The 21,132-nt window shown below is 44.6% G+C and overlaps 1 protein-coding gene across 9 annotated transcripts in view; it reads right to left on the bottom strand.

The window, feature by feature from the left end:
- Positions 1 to 722: 722 nt before the first annotated feature.
- Positions 723 to 21,132, bottom strand: part of TMEM229B (transmembrane protein 229B) — a 42,637-nt gene continuing 22,227 nt past the window's right edge. For 6 of the 9 annotated variants that reach the window (XM_086749082.1, XM_086749079.1, XM_086749080.1 and 3 more), the window contains one exon: positions 723 to 7,062. In XM_086749082.1, coding sequence (XP_086605208.1) covers positions 6,532 to 7,035 — 504 coding nt within the window. In that variant the 5' untranslated portion in view covers positions 7,036 to 7,062 and the 3' untranslated portion in view covers positions 723 to 6,531. Of the gene's footprint in view, positions 7,063 to 16,513; positions 16,564 to 19,123; positions 19,142 to 20,618; positions 20,765 to 21,132 lie in introns of those variants that run through there. The other 3 variants (XM_086749083.1, XM_086749077.1, XR_015258696.1) reach the window with 3 other exon arrangements.

Below are 21,132 nucleotides of genomic sequence, written 5' to 3'. Positions count from 1 at the left end.
CAACAGAAGCAGCAACGTAGATAAGCTCTGCAGTAATTGCAACAACACGAGCTGATAGAGCAGATGGTCACCTCAGTTTAGCCTCTAACATGGCTTGTTGCCCCTAGCAATATTTACCCAAAAGTATTCTACTGATGGAGATGGGATTATGTAAAGAACAGAAGGAAATCAGTCCTGTTTTGTACAAGACAGAACCGTGCTGCCTATCAGCTCTGACGGTTCCTTCATGTGCTGGCTTTGACTTGGGCAGATTGAGCGATGGAGCGATGTGATGACGTACAAAACCATTTCTAGGACAACTTCAGATGGTGGAAACTGGGTAGCACTTTCCAAATTATGGAAACTTGGTGAACAGGTAAAACATTAAACTCCCTTTCCCAGGTTTGAAATGACCACCTGGGAGCTGCCAGGACATTTCTGTCAGCTCCTGATCAGTGCTATTTAGGGTTAATCCTGACCTACTTCAAGGCCTGAAGTGAGAATTATTTAACTACTTTGTGAAAAGCACTCTGAGATCCTTTAGTGAAAACCGAAATAGAAAGGCAAATACTGTTATTCTTATCCCCAAATACTAGGTAAAGAACCGTACTGAAGTAGCAATATAGCCAGAAAAGGAGAGAAAAATTCTGCATTGGAACGTGCCTCATGTTTGAAAGGCTGAAGATCTACAAGCAGTGTGCGTGTCTCAACTCACATATTTAAAAAATACTGTCTCAACTGCATATGTTTACTTATGTTTATTAAAGAGCAAATTGCTTGTATTTTCTTCTCTTTCTTCTTCATTATAGCATCAAAGCAGGACAGCAAGCCACACAACAGTATAAACAAACAGCATCACCAGATACTTAAGAGTCTTTAGCTCCTAAATTGACTGAAGCATAAATACAATCTGACGTCAAGCATTTGGGATTACCATTTAAAAAATCGCTGTTTTCTGAGACGCTAATGAAGGCCATTCACATCAGAAACTGCAGCGACTACAAAAGGAGGGGTGAGCAACCCAGGCTCCAGAATAAGGAGTCAAGGAAATGGTCTGCTTCTCTCAGAATAAAAAACCTGCCAGTTTGCTTTAGACCTACAAAAAGTCCCAAACATAGAGAATGTGTAAGAGCTGTTTCCAACCTGTCCAGCTTTTGAAGATTTGGGAACGTAGATATCATCACCAATCATCACTCTGCCACGGTTACCAGCAGCGCTCGTATCAGCCCTTCAACTCATCACAGTCCTTGTAGGGTGGAAGCCCGTCCTGGCTGCGCACTGGGGCTGCACAGCACACCGCGTGCAGTGCAGGCTGCAGCTGCATGGTGCTAGTGACCTGCTCCAAGGCTGTGACAAGTCACCTTCCACATTTGGTCTCTAGGGTCTCGGTTAAGTAGCTGAAACTTTAAACAAGATGCTCTCAACTGAGATCATAAGCAGTGAGGAAGCTTATATAGGATCTCAGTCTTTCTCCCTTAAGCATGACAAACATTTCCACAGGAACCCATGGAATTAAGAGTACATTTCATAAGGCAAAATGCATTCCTGAGTAGACGTTAGTTCTAATTCAGGTGCTGAAGTGGTACAGCCACATGGCAGCACGCTCTGTGGGCCAAGGTACTCTGCTTCTCAGCGTGACCAACTGCGCAGGACGGAGAACAGCACTGTATGGCTTTTAGTACCGTACTGGCTTAATGAGCACTAACTTGCTTATCTCTAGGTGATGTATTTTTCCACAAAGATGTAAGTCAGGAATCTCCTAGAGAAAAAGAAGACTAGAGATTTTAAACATCGTTTTTACTTCAGAGTAAGTTCAAGCAATCATATACTTTGGGCCATGCAGACAACTTCTGCGTTGCTGCAGGTAGTGAAGATCTCGATGGGAAAGCACAGCTTTGTATTTAAGAAGCGGTGCCTGTGGACACAAACTAACCAGTGCATTCCTAGCCCCTGCTTAGGACCTCTGTCAAGACAGCACTTTTTCCTTTGGCATCTGTGCTAGTGTGCTGGTCCCAGGGGCCAAAAGCAGAGCAGGTACTGGAGGCACCACCTGCTTCTGTAACTTCCCTCCTGTTCACAAAGCAGTGAACCAAGTGGCCAAACCCTTGATAGAGCAAACCCTTGCCATCCTAGAATAAATGAGCCATTCCACACAGTACATATTCACTATCATGCCTGTGGATAACTTGCTAGTAATGAGCCTGAAGCCCAGAGCCTTACAGCTCTTAAAAGCAAAGTTCCTCTGCCCAAGTGGAGACCAACCTCTCTTAACACTTTGAGTAGCATCGAGACCCTTGGGCAGCAGCAGAGCTTGCTCCATTCCCTGGGGCAGGAGGTGGAAAGAAGGGAAAATCCCTTCCCCAGGGGCTGGCTCAGGACACTCCAATGGGAATAAGAGAAGACTGGTGCGAGTGGAGGCCACGTGCCAAACAAGGACAACGCTCCCGAGGTCTCACCCTACCTGATCATTAGGTGCCAAAACAGCTCAGCAAGGGGACCCACGGTGAGAACAGCTGCTGGTTCAGCAGGGGCTGCACCAGAAGAGAGATTTCCTTCTACAACACGGGATGGATTGCAGAGGGATTTGGTAGCTGCTGATGTGCAGGAAAGAAGGGGAAGAGAGTAGTTTCCTTAGGTGGTTCAGCTGCTGTTTGCAGGCAGAAATGAAGTAAGAACTGGGATCTGCAATCCTCCTCCTTGAATACAGGGCATATTGCAGGTATTCAGGGCCCAGGATAAACAACAGAAAAATGTTTGGTTTCAGTTCACATCTTATGGTGGCTCATGTTTTTATTCATAGTACAGAAAGGGCTGAAGTTCCTGTGAACAAAAAAGTCCCTTTTCTTTCTGTGCAGGTTTCAGAAAACCAGTCAGCAGCAGAGCAATGTTGTTGAACTCGGGAAGACTTTGGTCACCCACTTCCCAATTCTCAAAGCAGTTAGAGCCCTGCAGTCTTTTTTTACCTTTTATAGCGAAGGAAAACCTTGATTGGGTTATTCTGCTTTAATTACAAAATGCACTCAGACCAAATGCGCAATAGCACCTAGTACATATGTACACATTTATCTCAATTAAAACACCAAAGACCAAAAGGCAGTCTGGTCCTGCTGTAAATAAAGCATTTCCCTCTGGCAAGATCTTTGAACAGGCATCTCAGTAATGCTTGAACGCCTCTTGTGCGCAGGACACCAGACTCCGTATTTCATCATGTACTTTGAGATCCTTTAGGGTGGACCATACAAGAGATAAGCAAGAGAAGGGAGGCAAAACTGGAACCTTGGGGTAATTGGAGTCCATATCCCACCACCCACCACACCCCCAAAAAAGAAAAGCAGCGATGGGCTGCTCTCTCCTTGCTGCAGTTAGGACAAGGTAGATAAATCACAAGGGTTTTTTATTGCTGGTGAACTCAAAACAGGCAACTTTAATCTACCAAGGAAGATACACGTACAAACAAATGTTAGGCCTTGTGCGTTTTTTTCTTCTTCATGTAAATGTCTCAACAACTTCAGTCCAGCTCCCGAGCTCTTGCTGAGCTGCCACTGAGACCCCAGTAACGTGCCCTGGGCACTTCTGTAAGACGCTGTAAGAAGCATCACATGTATTAAAAAGGGAGATTTTGCAGAAAAGACAAAGCTCTGGCTGTAGCCTTGTTGCTCAGAAAGAAGTCTGGCTAATCCTGCTGCCTTAGGTACATGGTATTATGTAGAAGTATTTTAATTGATTTAAGAATTTGCTGGGTCCCTTTCTGTTTCTGGTGTGCAAGCTGCAAGTAAAGTGCACTTCTGGGTGTAAATTACCACTCTAGGAGAATGCGATAGCTGCGTGGTACACGTCAGAGATAGTGGAAAGCCGATTGCAGTAGCTGTTACAATGGCACAGGCAATAAGGATAATGGAATAAGATACTAAATGCTGCTGGGAAACCCCTCTGTAGTCTGAGCATCTAAATATTACAACATTGAGCAAAACCAGTGTGATTTAGTGGGGAGCTTCTAAAGCCAGGACACAGGACTGTGATTGTGCTCGGTGAACAGCCACTCCTCCCCCAGTCCCAGCTGCCGCTGGGAGTCACCAAACCATGTTGCTACCTCCTTTTAATGTTTTTAAAGAGTTCTGTAACAGCTAAGGAGAAGGCAGGGATCTGGAGGATGTTTCTGCGAAGCGGAGGGTTTCAGATGATGCAGGGGTGACATAGGAGGCAGCACGACACCACACTTAAGTGATGCTGTGAGAGGACAACCCAGCTGTAGACACAGCATTTAATGACCCTGGCAGAACCAGGGCCAAAATGGGGAGAGCCCAACTCTCATTTGCACTTTGCAATTCTTGTTCTGGTCCAGTAGAGCTCATCTACATTATCCCACATACAAATCTCATCTCTCTCTCTCTTTTTTTCCCCCCCATGTACAGTGTCAGGTGACTATTTTGCCTGGGTCTACATGCCTGAGACCATCAAGGCTGATAAACCACATACAGTTCCTCTGATTTCATAATACTTGCATCATAGCACAAAAGAAAAAAAAAACCCTGTTTAGTGTTTGTTCTCTTTTAATTTAATGAACTAAAAAAAAAAGGGAATTCTCAACACCCACCTAAGTATTCTGGGTGCTTCAGGAGACACTTCGTGCCCCAGGGCAGATTTGATTAACTCCTTGCCGCCGTGCAGCAATTCGTGTGTCCATTGCCAGCAACGGATGCCATGTGAGAAGGGCGAGGGGAGGAATAAAATAATTGCAGTCTGTGTGATACAAAAAGGATTAACAGTGCCTTCATAAGAGCAGAACTAACAAGCAATTCTCCTCACAGGGCCAGGAGTGCCTTTCCCCCCAGGAATGGATGCCCCAGGGCAAGGAGCAGGTTCACAACTGAGTGCTCCCTACCAGAGACAGGAGACCCACACAGGAACAGCCCGGCCATTTCCAATACAAGAGTGGAATCCTACAACACGTTGGCCTTTTCAAGCAAAATTGATCGCTGGTGCAGCTCTGTTGGCTACGGTGGAAGAACATCTAAAATTAATCTGGCCCTACAGGGCAACTACAGCAAACCTTCCCCATAAGCCAGTTAGGAGTGAGATACATCCGACAGCTGGAAGCTGCGTGTTTGTCGCTAACTTCAAAAGCTAAGACTTGCCAGAGCAAATTACAAATCTGTGGCTGCCGCTATCAGGCACTTTTCCCTGTACTCCTCAAATGTCCCCATTAGGTTAAATTTTAAATTGTCCCTGGTGCACGTAGTTCTACAATGGAGCCACAGCACTGATCTCGCAGCCTAACTCGAGGCCTCACTCAGGCAGAGCATAAAGTGCTCTTCAGAGACAGGTTTTTGGCTTTTGTTTTTTTTTTAATAATGTATCACACAGTATGGCATATCTTTTGCTGCCTCCAATTATTGTCATGATAGTATGGTTGTGGTTATTTAAAGCAGAATTTGGGAAAAAAAAAAGCAAATCCTCTTGCTACACTGAGGATAACACTGAGCAGAACTGAGCCAAGACCTGCCAGTGCTGAAGGAAGGTGAGAGTCAGTGCAGAGGACCAAATCCTGATACCACATTAGCCACATGAAGGTTTGACCTTCAAATACAATGGACTGCAGCCAGACTAAGTCATCAGCATCACCAGAAACAGAGGAATCCCGGGGAAGGAAGGCAGAAAACTACTGTGGCCGGTACAGTTCCCACAAGGTTTGCATGGCTGAGATGGGAGCTGGAATCTGCAGCAGACCCTCAGGCAAGGTCTCCTTTAGAGGACAGAGGAGATGGGAAGACTTATGCTATTTCTTGAGCCTTTTGCCAAGATTCAGATTGCACAGATTATGGTAAAATTCACTTGGCAAAAAAGGCCTTTATTAAAAATAAAAAAAAAAGAAGGGGAGAAAAAAAAAAAATTCTAGTGAGTATCAGGACTGAGATTTCAAAAAGTACAAGATCTGTATAAATTCAGCAAGATGTCCAGCACCAGATTATTTCATGGTGCAACAAAGAACCTGGGGAGAGGCCATGGGACCTTGTGAGGGCAACGCCATCTACCTCCCCAGCAGACTGCCAGTCTTAGGTTCTTCTCAACAGCAGATGGATTTTCCTTGTTCCTGCAGCATCTCAGGTCCCATGGGAGGTATTGGTTGCAAGCAAGCACCTGAATATTGCCTAATGGAGTAAGCCAATCACTAACTTAGCTGGCGTGTCCATGCCCATCCGCTAATTAGGTTTTTTCTTTTTGGATGCATTTCCACCGTAGCATTTCTTTTTCTTCTTTCTCCACATAAAAGTGTAAGCAAAAGGACTGCTTTCGTTTGTAATAAGTTAAAATCAGAAATGACCTAACTAACAAGTAACTGATATTGGTCCTTGGAGCCCAAAGAGTAAAATCCATAGAAAAGCTATTGGTTCCATTTTTTTTTCTGGTATATCCCATGCACACTCCCATTAGAAAAATGGGGTTTATTAATCTTATCATACAGCAAGGAGCAGTACCTCAGAACCAGAGCTGACAGTTCATGATAGAAGTCTGGGCTCTCTCAGATTGCTAAGTGTGGTTCTGAGTCACTGTTCAATCAGTCTTCACATGGCCGTTGGCCAAGGCAACGGGGACTGTGGGGGCCCCTGGCTCGGCAGTCTCATCAAATCGCAAGCGCAGGGTGTTTCTGATCACCAGCTGCTCCATGATGAAAGAAGCACAAAACCATGGGATGGCATATTCCAGGGTAATCAGGCCCATGAAGTCAAAATCAAACTGGGAATAGTCCCATGGGCAAGCATTGAACTGGCGTAGGATGAGGCCAGTAGTGAACTCCCAGAGGTATGTCCAAAGTGTGTAAATGAAGCAGCGCACTAAAATGTGACACTTGTCTTTCAGATATAGATACATCTTCTCCACAATGAGGATGGAGGTGCCATAGATGAAGAGTGCCCACACACTGGTAACACCTGGAAACTTCCAGTTAAAGTTGACCACAAAATCCCAGGCAGCTGTGAACATCACCTCACAGAAATAGCCATGAATGGCATAGAGGTACCATCGGGAGAAAGCGGTCAGAGGTTCTGCCGCAGCCATTCTTCTGCACACACCCCAGCAGGCACTCTGAAATGAAGAGAGAGAGAGAGAGAGGAGTCAACAGGGATGTCACGAGTCCTTATCCCCCAGATGGCAACACACACAAACTGGGAACATCCACAAAGGACAAATCTGAGAAAGATGTTCATTTTAAATAATCTCATTTTTACTGCAGCAAATTTTAAGTCCTGGGGAAAGGTGGCACCTTATTGGGCTCCCAGACAACACACACTGCTCTGCCTGAGAAGCAGGATACAGTTGTTATTGCATTGGCGATAAGGAGGGAGCTGACAGGTGCAAGGGCTTCGCCAGGCGTGAGGCTGCCAAAGAACTCACTGGCTGCAAGTCAGTAGAAAAATACAGTCATCTCAGAAGGAGCATATATCACCTTTTTGCTCTTTTCAAGAAACAGCACTTCTCTGATTCTGATATGAAATAGATCAGATGAAGACAGCATTGAAAATCTGGGCCCTTCCAGCTGTCACCTACAGTCTCTATACCCAAAATGTTTACTGGTGAAAAACTGAGCTGTGATGGGAGCTACAGAAAGGGAGCTGGAGGAGAAAGTTGCAAAGGTTTTACACTTTCAGACACCACACCTTGCACCCATTATTCATCTAAACTGTTATTTCTTCTGTTAAAGAACTCATGCATTGTATGGCTAGGATTTGGAAAATAATTCTCTTATGGCATCAGACTGCCTGATACTAAGTCAAAAAGCACAAGTGAGCCATTGAAATCCATTCAGATTTGGCTTCAGGACAGCAAAACACAAAGGAGGAGAATAAAAAGGAACAGCTGAGCATAGAGAGGTGGTTATTCATGATAAATAGGAAAAGAGAACAAACTCTAATTGTCTCTACAGGAAGAAACTCAGTGAAGAGGTTTTGAAAGGGCACAATTTGCTTATCATTGAACTGTTTCAGCACAATTAGTTTTCACACTTTTTGTAGAGATTTACAAGGTCCTAAACATTGCTCTGCCATGCTACAGTCACTAGCCCAAGCAGATTTTAAGCATAATTTTACTGAAGCCTTACAGATTTACACCACAGGGTGAACTTGACCTCTTTCATTCTTAGGAACCTACTCTTTAAAGCTGGGCTTCTCTTGAGTCTTCATCAGGCACTACTTAACTTCCTTGCTTGGCACTTTGTCAGCTCTGTGGCACTAGGTGCTAGGACAGGACCGCACTAATGCGGTCATTCCAATGCCATCTAGAAAGAGACTGTTCCTGCCCTGCCCTCTAAACACTTTAAATGGACACCCAAAAACCAAAGTTTTGGCAGTTTGTATGATGCAGGTGCTTGAACAAAGATCCATTTCCTAATGGCACAATCCACTTCAGACAGGACACTGAACTGTCACCACATGCTACAGATCTGGGTCAACAGCATGTTGTGAGCTTCTGGGTGAAAGCCAAAGGCGTCGCTAGGAATTCCCTCATGTTTCCAAACAGGTCAGTCTGAAGAGACCATGCAAGATAGCAGTGGAGGTGGCACATGAGAAATATGCATGGAGTGTATCTCCACACAGTGCACAAGAAGCTGATGTGTAAGGGCACCGCACTTTCTCTCTGAGAACAATGAGAGTTTGTCAACATAATGTTACTTGGTTACCTTGCCAGCACAGTCAATAAGCTTAGGAGTTTAAATCCTTATATTGTTCCTCTGTTCTCCCAAAATGTCAATAACAAATCAATAGTCAGAGGTACAAGAGTAAGGGAAAACAGTAAGGAGGAAATGGACTGCATTTTGTCAGAATGGGGATATATGGCTGCAGCACGAAGGGGGGGAGGTTTTTATATCTGAGGAGACAGACATCAAAAGATACAGAGGCCTTAGAATTCATACCTATTGCTAGGTAAGGCACTGAGGAACTATTGTACATCATTTTCCAGGGAAGAAAATTATGGTCAAGTTTTCACTAAGCTGTCAAGGGATTACATGGTTTTCCTCTCTGTTCAATAAGCCTTTCTAAGCTTTTCCACGTGTGGTCCTTAGTTCTTGCACTTCCCTCTACAGCTTTACATGAAATGTATTTGAACTGTTAGCTAGGAGCATCCACAGCATGCAGTACCACCTGTAAAGTTTTCCTTGTAATTTTGAAAATCTCTTCACAAAGTTGGATCAAATGCACAGAAGGTCCTTCCCTCTCAATTCCTCCCTTCTTATTCCAAGGATCCCCTCACCAATTATTTCTGTTGCCTAACACCTGCCCACCAAAGCCAAAGACTCACACAAATATATCCAACAAGCCATGTCCTGTTATACTGCACACTATTTCCTCTGTGCAATGATTTTTCTTTCCTGGTTCTATAAATAGATAATTATTAAGTATGAGATATTTTTTATTTCTTCTTTACACTTGGCAAAATATCTAGTCACTACACTGGAAGTCTAATAACGGAATCTAGACCAGGTCTGGGACAATGTCTACCATACAAGTTAATGCATTGCAAAGACCACTGTTGACTTCTTTTGAATCCTGAGCCTTTCACCATAACTGCAAGGAGACAAGCATCAATGCGCTGTCTCATTATTTGCTTTCTACTGTCACGTGCCCAGTCAGCTCAGCCTTGATGGGAAATTCCTTCTTATGATATACTTGAAAGAGTCTGCCTGCTGATTAAGAACATCCCAAGATGGGGCAGATGCCAAACTGTCCAAACATAAAGTAGTTCCACTGTGCTAGGCACTAAGCAAATCCATAAATCACAGCTCCTCCTGTAAAATATTTCATTCAAAATAAAACAAAAAGCACACAGTAAGACACAGAAGGGAATGGAGGATAAATAGGGAGACTACAACAAGCTACAGCACATCATTGCGCAAGTTGGGGAGTGCACAATGTAATGGTTACAAGTCACTTGAGCATTTACAAAACAATTACAATTGCAGCTGTTCCCAAGCATCTTCTTTCCCAGCCATACCAAACTGGCTGGTGCCTGGTAGACAGTACAGCACAAGAAGGTCTCAAGAGGGAAATAAAGGAGAAAAGTGTGGTTTTATTGGGTAGCAATTCATGACAGAAGGATCAAGCTGAAAAGTAGTGCAGGACATTAGTGGGAGAAGCATCCAAACAGAAGGCCAAGACTGGATTCAGTAAGAGATGCAAATCTGTGGAAAGCCTCAAGCAGATAATGGAACTTGGTGATGCAAGACTTTTAATGGAGTGGCAGTAATACAGATCAAAAAGCTCTGAACATATGATAGCTATTCAGTCTCCTGAGGAAAACAAATGGCATTCATCACTGAGGTAGTTACAGTGGGATGGGCAGTGGCTTCCTGAAAACCAGAAACACAGCTGCCACCTAGACAATTGTCTCAGCAGAGAGCAAACAAGTCCTGGAGGCTGCAAATGGATCGCCATGCTTGTACTGAGGCTGCTCACACTGTGTTGTTTTGTCAAAAATAGGGAGCTTCTAAATTCAAAGCTATGAAAATGCTTTCCATAATCAGCAAATTATATTCCAAGCAAAAATAGTTCCTCTATTACAATGCTATTATGAAGACTGAGCTAAGCCAGCATAGAAATTTTCCTTCCTTCTCCAGTAGCACCTTCTTTTCCAGCTTGCTGATAGAAGAAAAAAAGCAAGTCTATGCAAACCACACAGGAGGCCCATGGAGGAACACACAGTCCTTTCCCTGAATGCTCTGGCTGTGCAGATGACACTGCTGACAATGCAGGGGCCAAGAGCCCCTCCACCTACAGTGAACAAGCATATGCCTAACAGGGGAAGAGTATGAAGGATTGTGCTTCTGTACAGAAATCTGGTTCAGAGAATCAGGGCAGGACTCTGGCTTAGGGCTGCAAGAAAAGATATTATAACACAAAGACTATATTTTTTTATTTTAGAATATCAACTCTGAAATGGGTATTAATCATCCCCTAGGTTGAGGTAAGATACAGATAAACCTGATGCACCAGGTGAAGTAAGTAAGGAGAAAGGACATAAATCCCAGACTGCCCCACTTCAGGTGCAAGACCCTTCTGCGCAGGGGGAGCACTTCCATACTCAAATTCAGTTTTGCAAGTGATGCAGCCCAGGCAGGCAGGAGGCAAGTGATTGGAAAATGGGATAATGGGCGACCAAGAAATAATGGCAGATTTGTCACGCACAAGCGCTGCAGGGGAGACATCAGTGCATGTCATCTTCGTGCCTGATTAAGTTCTTGAGCACTGCCTGGTTCACTTTTCTCAAAGCTCTCCTTTGCAGTGGCTTTCTGCCACGCCAAACTGTGCTTCAAAAAGTCTCTCCCAGATTGTCTCTCTTCCCTCTACTCCAGCAGAATTATTTAGACTCATGGCCTCTAGACGGGTATCATGAGATCTCCTCAAGATACTCTGAGTTAACTCTGAAGTGCTAATAGAAGAAAAACACAAACAAAAAACCTCCAGAGACAATTCCTCTGATTAGTGATGGCCTGAGGCTATAAATTCTGTCAGCTACTGGATTCACCGCAGGTGAACTTGAACTGCTGCAGGAAGTTCCTTATTCTTAGTGCCTGCTTGTTTCGGCCAGTTAAAAAATTAGGGCACAGCGTTATTTTACAAATTCATACTTTAAGTATTTACTAATATTTAGTTTTATAACATACATGTTCATATTTATAAGAAATGCCTTTAGATACATCTATAAACCTAAGTTACGTGTCACAATTAGGTTTTAATTTGAAAGAGTAAGTGCAGACAAAGGCACATATGTGGTAGGATACTTCAGTCCCTCCAAATGACAGGACCGTGAGCAGCAGATAACTCTGAAGTAGAAGGCAGATCTGATCTGATCCCTGACCATGAGCTCTACTGCTTATGACCCTTCTTACCCAAACAGTACATATGTAAAAGTAACTGTTATTCATGACTCTTTAAATTACTTTCGTTGGCACATCATTGTAGCTAGTGTTCTTCCTTAAGCCTGCGGGAATCAGATGTGTATCTGCTTTTCTGCTTTAACAAAGAGTAAAGTAAATACAAGGATGTGTCGATGAAAATTTACATGCATTTTTTGGCAATATATTTTTAAACGTAATTCTTCCTCTCTTATTTTGCATTTTCCCTGTGAGTAAACACCACATGAGCATGCCTTTGCAACCACAGACAACATTCAATGAATGTGCTGCAAATCTGGCTTCAACATTTTCATATAAATCTCACACAAACCATTAGGAGTAAAGATTTACAGAACACTGGTACTGGATTTGGCCCCAAGACATTAGTTCATCAGTGTTTAAAGATTTATTCAGTAAAGTCTTAGCGGTACTTATGTGCTGAAGTCATAAGTCTGAGGTGATATTAATCTTTCACGTAACTGAGAGCCTCAATTAACTGTGGCTCAGAAAATAGAATTTCAACTGCACTGAAGTGTGGAATAGTTCCAGCAGATCGATTAATCAAGCCCTGCAATGAAGCTAAAAGCATGCCACAGACAGATGTCTCCAAATACAGACTTGATGTCCATTCCTTACTCTTAGCGCTTTCAGGAGGGATATGGAGCCCTGGGATTTTGGTCAGTTCCGAATGTATTAATCATCTGGTTTTGCTGCTTCTCTCGCTGGACTCCACCTCCATCAGGTTGCCTGTTGTCTCCCTTCCTCTGAGTTCTACCCATGTTTCCATATATTGCAAGTAAGAAAACACTGCCGATTTCCAATCTGCATTTTCCCCTCATTTTCATCTCTAGCTCCTTTCCCTTAGAAGGTGCATCATTTCCCTGCCACTCCTCGTTCCCTTGCCCAGTTCACTCTGTACCTGCTGGCAGCCTCTGCCAGCCTATCTTTCAAATCTGTTCCAAAGAGAAATTGGGATACAGTAGAAAAGAATGACGACAAAAGGAGATTAAATTAATCCAATTACCAGAATAAGCCAAAGGGAAGCGTAGTTCTTACCAGTAATGCCTGTGTGTGGGCTGCCCAGAAGGCACCATTTCACAATGGGAAGGAGAAAGGTAAGGTTTCTTGGGAGGGAGTGTAGAGGGGGAGCTTTTCCGAGAACAAAGAGAAAACATGAATACATTGTTAGTTTAAAGAATAGTTTTCTGACTAATGTGATCTCATGAATAGCAGTAGAAGTGCAGAAAGCTGAGACTTCCCATGCCCTGCCTCACACGTACCACCATGTTACTGGAACATGCCTTCGCCCACAGTGACCACTCCAACCTGAGAACAAATTAAGGCAGCAGCTCTTTACTTACAGTGACCAAGAGCAATGCTTCTTATGTTCCTGACAGAACTTAAACCCTCTCAAGAGTCAAACAAGCAGCAGACTCACAAGATAAATCTGTGAGAAATGACCAAGTCCAAACTCAGCATCTAGAACCGTTATCCCTGAATCTCCCCAGTATCTCTTTCAGGTAAGGACATGTCCTTCTCCAAACCTGTTGCTAGAAGACTCCTGTGCCTTACTACCTGCTCTCTCCTGTATAGAAAAGCTGCCCCAACTCCCCAGCATGCAGAGTTTGCTACAGCTCTCAAACAAGCAAGTGTCCAGCAAAAGCCCAAGTGTCCCTGAAGTGGCCCCAGCACAAAGCAGAGACTTTGAAGCCAGGACCCCACTGTAGCAGCAGGCAGAGCTTCCCACTAACACTGTGGAGGAGGAGATCAGCACCACGGAAGGTGTGCCTCTCAAGAAGATGGGACGTCCGGGGGGCACAACCTGCCCTGAGAATCTGTATCAGCCATCCTGCAGTTTTGGGTACTCAGTTGTTGGATTCATCTACACAGTAAGTCCAGGCTGACTTCATTCTCTGCAGTGCGAGCAGAATTTAGTTCTAGAGCCCATTTTTCAAAAGCTGCCACAAGTTTACAGCCCATGACTTCAGGCCTAGATCCGAGCACTCAAGAGCACCCCCTGAATTTAACTGCTTGACTCGTAAGCTCCTGGGAGCTGCGCCCCTTCATTTCAAACCATGGATTCAAGTACAGTGGCAATCAAAATTCATGGTTGTTTTTGAAAGCTTGAGCTTAACATGTTGCATTAGCTGACTGAAGCAAATCTGACATTCAAAGAACATAATGTACATCATGGCTTACCAGGAAAAAGCAACCCAAACCAGAGTGATGAATGGAGAGAGAGCATTTATCCAAACAACACGCTGAATGTTTACAAAATTGTACCATAACCACTATCACTTAGAAAGCTAATAGATGCAAAGAAGAGACAACATTAAGGTCAAGACATTATTGGTCACACATCTTTCGTAGTTACATAAAACTGTTTGGAAATTCAGACAGTTCTTTTTTGAAAATATTTTTTTTTCATCTTAGCAAATGCCCCCATCTTCTTTCCAAAGCAAAATGAAAAGCAAATACACCAGTCCACTCCAATGCTACAGTAATAAATTGATTTGGACAACTCAGAGATCAGTATCATTAACAGTTACAAATAACTATGCTTAGCTGGCTCTTCTGAACAATCTGCAGAAACAAGCCAGAATCAGCATGCAATGGAGGAAAGGCAGGTTTGGGGAAAAAAAAAAAAAAAAAAAAAAAAAGACAAAAAAAATCCCAAACACATTTTGCATTGAAAATGAAGCTTGGCAGAGAAAAATATTATGATCAAGGCAGTGAAGTAAGAGTATCTAAAATCCTAGCCTGCTAATACCCTGTGTCGTAGTTCAGCCCTGATCAGGACCAGACTACGCAGTCTCTCTCTCACTCCCCCCACCCTCCGAGAGAATAGGGGGAGATGATATAAGGAAAAACGGCTTGAGGTTTGAGATAAGGTTGGGGAGAAATCCTTAAAGTTACCGTTACGGGCAAAACAGACTCGACTTGGGGAAAAATACTCATTTATTTCTAAAACTAGCAGGAGAATGAGACAGGGAACAAGATAACCTCCCCCCACCCCTCCCTCTTCCTGGGCTTAACATTATCTCTACTACCTTCCCCCCTCGAGTGGCACAGGAGGGAAGAGAAATGGGGGGGAAGAAATGGGGGCTGCTGCCTCATCGTTGGGGGAAGAACTCCTCGCATTGCTCCCCTGCTCCTTCGTGGGGTCCCTCCCACAGGCCACAGTCCTTCATGAAACTGCTCCGGCATGGGTCATCTCTTCCATGGGGTGCAGTCTCTCCAGAACGGCTGCCCCAGCAGGCCCTCCACAGGCCACAGCCTCCTTCAGGCCTCCACCTGCTCCGGCATGGGGTCCTTCATGGGCTGCAGGTGAATCTCTGCCCCTCTGTGGACCTCCGTGGGCTGCAGGGGGACAACCTGCTCCACCATGGTCATCACCACAGGCTGCAGGGGAATCTTGGCCAGGAGCCACCTTACTCCTCCCCCTCCTTCTTCACTGACCTTGGCGTCTGCAACCATTCCCCATAACAGGCTGGCAGACGCCTCTCAGGATCCTTTTTACATCTTATTCACTTCTCATCTCCTCTCCACTTCTTGTGGCCGGACTGGGCCGAGTTGGGTCCAGTCGGCTGCCTGGCGGGAGGCCAGAGGGTGAGGTTTGCAAGGCCCACAGGGCTCGCGCCTCCCCCTCTCTGCCCCTGCTCAGCTGCTTCACATCTTCTCTCCCTCTTTTTCCTGTTTTCCCCTTCTTAAATACGTTATTTCAGAGGCATTATCACGGAACATTCTGCTACCAATTGGCTCGGCCTTGGCCAGCAGCGGGTCCGCCCTAGGCCCAGCCGATTCCACTAAACAAAGGGGAGCGACTTCTAGCAGTTTCCTCCAGAATCTACCACCTTAGGCCCCCCCTCACTAAACAAAACCAGAAAACCCTGAAAACCAAGTCCCTTACATCTGTGAAGAACAGCAGCGTGTGTAAAAAGATAAAAAAAAAATTAGAACTGTTGACAGATCCAAGTCAGTCTTTTCTAGTTTGCTGCAGGTAAAACTCAAAGCAACATTTCAGAAAGTTAGCTGCTTCTTTTACTGGAAATTCTCGCTGCATGTACACAACTGTAAAGAACTATTTCCCTCTCTTTGTGTTACTCTTCACCAGTGCACAAGCCTTTATAAACTCCCAGCATTCAACTGATAGTAGGTAACTGGGTAGTGTAAACATCTGCCGCTAGTAACTACAGTCACTCTTCACCTAGGAGGAACAGAACTGCTGCAGACCATAAAGAAACCTGGCATCTTGGTGTAAGCTGAATTAGGTTTAAACTCAGCAAGCAGAAGGCACTGCATAGACAGATGAAAGAGGAGGGAGCACAGTTTTAAGCATGTTCAGAAACACAGCCCAAGACTGTCATAAAAAGTTTTCTTCTCTCTTTCCCCTTTTGGAAGTCTCTTGATGGCAATTCTACAGAAAATATTTTTTCCCTCCTAAATATATATATTTTTTCCTTCCTAACATTAAACTACTGCTGAGATGTGAAAGAACCAGGTCTTTCAAGCTCTATTTGCTATTCGCCAGGCTGTGACTCCTCAAGTTTCCTCCTAACATAGCTGACGGAGAAAACTGAGCAGTCTCAGATTGCTCCATTATTCATTTTCACCAATGGCTTGTGAAGCCTCCAAGTTAGCGGCTACCTCATCTTCTTAATTTCAAGTTCACACAGGTCCTCAGAGGTAGAAACGTCCTGGAAAGGAAGAGTAGAAAAGGATAAATCTCAGAATCCTACTGACCACCTCACTGTGTCTGACAAGATCCTCAAGTAGGCAACGATGCCTACAGCTGGGAAAGGCAGCTCCTCTGAGCAGTTTCCCAGAGTTTCTCCCACTAATGCCCACCAGTTAGCATACCATGGGGATTAATCATGCCATCACTGGCTTGCAAAGTACATAATCAGCAGTGGAAATCTATTGTATGGGCAAATAAATTAGTGATGAGTTTTGTACTCTATTGTTCAGGTTTATTTCAATTCAGAAAAAATAAGCAGCAGCCTGTAAACGCACCACTGAAGTAAATCTGTCTTCGCAGACCAGTCAGATTTCTCTGTCCTGAATAACAAGTCAACAAAAACTCAGGTTTTAGGGCCTAGTTCCTACACAGCAGACATGCTCCTTCACTATGTTAGGTACTTCATTGCTATTGACATCTTTGCAAAAGAAGGCTTACGTTTTCAGTGCTGTTACTTCCTCAAGGTATCAGGAAGCTTAGCATTCAGGTCACAACCTCAAACACACCATCTTCATGCCTTATGCACGCCTGCCATTTTTCTCTTTTGTAAACCAGAAGCATCAGATCCACCATAAACCTCTAGTGTTTAGCAGTTTATGACTCCCTCCAAGTCAGACTCAATCATCTGGTTGTGTGCCGTGTGTCCCAAGAAGGCAGCACCAGAGCTTTCCCACAGGAAACGTGACTGAAACTCTCAGCCTTCTGAAAGGTGATAAGCTGAACACTCATGAGCTCTTTTAAATAAAGCAATAACTCAACATCTGTGCCCCAGGCACAGGTATTTGCCAGGCTATTTCTGCCTGCCATTCAAGGAAGCCTCTTATCTCTTCAGACATCAATTTCTTAACTCGGGACTGGTTCGTAAGCTTTTACTGCTGCGTCCTACAGCTCCCTCCTTTTCCAATCAGTCAGATTATGAAAGTATAGTCCCAGGGGTGTTGCCCAGTGCTGTTCTTCCCACTGAAACATGTGCTCCCAGCTGCAGCTCCAGCTCATGAGCCAGGGAGCTGGGCCATAAGGATGCCCGACGTTTCCTCTGACTACAGCTGATGTCACCTTGGTTCTTTTCCAACTCTTTCTGAGCTTCTTACTGCCTCTCTCTCAAATCACAGAGCTGGACTGTTCTCTCGTGCTCTAATTTGGACTGGACCACAGATATCTGCTTTAACAAAGGCAAATTAACCTACTATACCTACATAATTTTTAATTCTATCAACAGATGTATAGATATATAAAGATAGACAAACACGTTTATATGTTGTCCTTATTGATTTGCTTATTTGCTCTCTCTTCCCCTCTACTTGAAGGGGATGGATGTTTTTTCCCCTCTATAATTGCTTCTTTTGACTCTGTTCATTTTTATGCTGAGGTGACTTTTGACAATGCGGTGGGTTGACCCTGGCTGGATGCCAGGTGCCCACCAAAGCCGCTCCATCACTCCCCTCCTCAGCTGGACAGGGGAGAGAAAATATAACAAAGGCTCGTGGGTCAAGATAAGGACAGAGAGAGATCATTCACCAACTACCATCATGGGCAAATCAGACTCAACTTGGGAAAATTAATTTAGTTTACTACCAATCAAATCACAGTAAGATAATGAGAAATAAAACCTAAAACACCTTTCTCCTACTCCCTCTTCCTTCCAGGCTCAACTTTACTCCCAAATTCTCTACCTCCTTTCCCTCAGCAGCACAGGGGATGGGGGTTGTGGTCAGTTCATCACACGTTGTCTCTGCCGCTCCTTTCTCCTCAGGGGGAGGACTCATCATGCTCTTTGCCTGCTCCAGTGTGGGGTCCCTCCCATGGGAGACAGTCCTCTCAACTTCTCCAACATGAGTCCTTCCCATGGGCTGCAGTTCTTCATGAACTGCTCCAGTGTGGATCATTTCCACAGGGTGCAGTCCTTCAGGAACAGGCTGCTCCAACGTGAATCCCCTGCCGGTCACAAGTCCCGCCAGCAAACCTGCACCACTGTGGGCTCCTCTCTCCATGCGGCCACAGGTCCTGCCAGGAGCCTGCTCCAGCCCAGACCCTCCATGGGCCACAGCCTGCTTCAAGCATCCACCTGCCCCAGTGTAGGGTCCTCCATGGGCTGCAGGTGGATCTCTGCTCCTCCATGGGCCTCTGGGCTGCAGGGGGACAGCCTGCTTCACCATGGGCTGCACCATGGGCTGCAGGGGAATCCTTGCTCCAGCACCTGGAGCACCTCCTTCCTCACTGACCTGAGTGCCTGCAGTGCTGTTTCTCTCTCATATTCTCACTCCTCTCTCTGGATGCAGTTGCACAGGGTTTTTTTCCCGCTTCTCAACTATATTATCCCAGAAGCACCGTTGCTGGTGGGCTCGGCCTTGGCCAGCAGCAGATCCATCTTGGAGCTGGCTGGCATTGGCTCTATGGGACACAGGGGAAGCTTCTGGCAGCTTCTCACAGAAGCCACCCCTGTAGCCCCCCTCGCTACCAAAACCTTATCACACAAACCCAATACACACAGACACTACTATTGGATTCAGGATCCCTACCTGCAGCCTGCCAATCACTTATCACAGCTCCACAGGGCATGCTCAGTTCAGCCTTCACACAGCCCCTCTGAAAGGAGACCCATTTAGTGTTATGTTTATACCCTTCTTCCACATTTCCTTTTGTGACTGCAGTGTGTCCAAATGACCATGCTCTACTGAACAGTTTCCCCAATAAAACCAACCAACCAAATTAATTTCTCCAATACAGGAAAGCATTTTCAAAACTTGCCTATATTTATTAGTCAACATAGTGTAAAACTTTAGGTTCCTTAGGTCAGAAAAGTCTGTATTTATGTGCACAGGGATGCTGCAGATGCTTCTTAATGTCTGGAGTCCAGGAATTCATCTTTCATAGCACAGGATAGCCCAGACCATGAAATAAAGCAATACTACAGCTTCAGACTGCTTTGCAGATCTAGCAGTTTATGGCTGTGGTATGTGCCGAGACCCTACTCACATTCATCACTTTTCCCAGATCCAATCTACACATTCAGACTTCTGAGAAATTCTAAGCCGTCTCTTGTGAATAGCAGCTAACATGCATCTGCTTCAGGACTCATGGAATTTAACTGCATCATGTTAATACCACCTACTTGCTAAACACTTGAAAAAGGAATTAAGCTTCCACCTTAGAAAAGAAAATCCTTAAGAACTGCTAACTCTTAATCCTAAACTCAGCAAGGAGGTAAAAATACTACTTGCCTCTTCACTCTCATCAGCTGTCAATCTGCACAGGAGACATTTTCCACTCTCAGCTGCAGAAAGATGGCACAGTCACAAAAGGTCAAAGCACAATGATAAAAGCAGACTTGAATTTTAGTCCACACACACAGCTGCCACAGTAGAAGGCAGAACAATTTTCTTGCTTAGTTCTTAAAATCACTGCCATATTTGTGTCAGCTTATCTGGAACCCAGTGAGCCAAAGCACAGAAAGAGAGGAAAAGCTGGTAAGAATTAATTTGGGCAATGCCTTGCAAAAACCTTGCCTTGAGAACAGAAGGTGGATCTAAAAGATGTAGGATGGAAAGACTCTGGAGCATTTGTAGACTTGACAGAAACAACAAAGAACACACAAGTAAAATTGTAAGTATTGTATTAGTAGTTGAAGCTTTGTAGGGGGCAGATGTCAGGGCAGTAAACTCATGACTGTTCCCTAATCATTAACTTCACCTTAGCAGATAATAACAAAGACCCATAGATTTCCACAGTGAGAAGAGAAAATGTGGATACATGTTTCAGCCATCTTCTGGCTACCAACCCCAAGTTAACAGAATCTTTCAAACCAGCCTGACTGGGAAACTTAACAGGGCTGGAAAATGGCCTGGAAAAGTGAAGCTATTTTCCTCTCACTGTTGAGCTTCTCAGCAATCACTGAGAAGAGGCAGCACTCAGGTGTGGACAAGATGTGTAAGTCAGAAGACATGAAGAAGGCATGTAAAAATCTCAGTGGCCAAACAGGGCAACAGACAAAAGACTTCTGAAACTTATATCACAGCAGTTTAGCCACATCATCCTCCTGCACCAGCACTTGTAGAATGAGTGCAGCTGGAACAAAGTGGCAAAGTTAACCTGGCAGTACGGATCCACGCTTAGCTTAGGAGAGATGTGCTCTTTGTGAGTCTTGCTTGGAAGCTGAGTTGCTGGAATACAGAAGAATGGGGAGAGGAGAAAGATGGTGGGATATGGACCAAAGGTCTGCTCTGGGATGAAAAATAATCTTGAGAGCACTGGGAGAAAAGTTAAGATTATGACTCTTGATTGCATATGCTGTCAGACAGCTGACAAAACCCCAACAATAAAAGGTGCCAAGGTAATTCAAGACTGCTTCTCTACCACCCTCTTGTCTCAGATGACTGTGCTCAGAAGGCTACATTAGTAACAGCTTCTCTTGATATAATACACAATTTCAGTTTTACTAAAAGTAAATTCTACTGTGCTCTGCAGGCAGGAGTTCACTGTGCTTCTCTACTACAGCACTCCCCTCCTGTCTGAAGCCCCGGTGCATGCA

Source organism: Chlamydotis macqueenii, chromosome 5 (genome assembly GCF_036417535.1).
Source record: "Chlamydotis macqueenii isolate bChlMac1 chromosome 5, bChlMac1.mat, whole genome shotgun sequence".
Lineage (NCBI taxonomy): Eukaryota > Metazoa > Chordata > Aves > Otidiformes > Otididae > Chlamydotis > Chlamydotis macqueenii.
The sequence above is the reverse complement of the archived record's forward strand: the minus strand, read 5'-3'. Positions and strand labels throughout refer to the sequence as shown.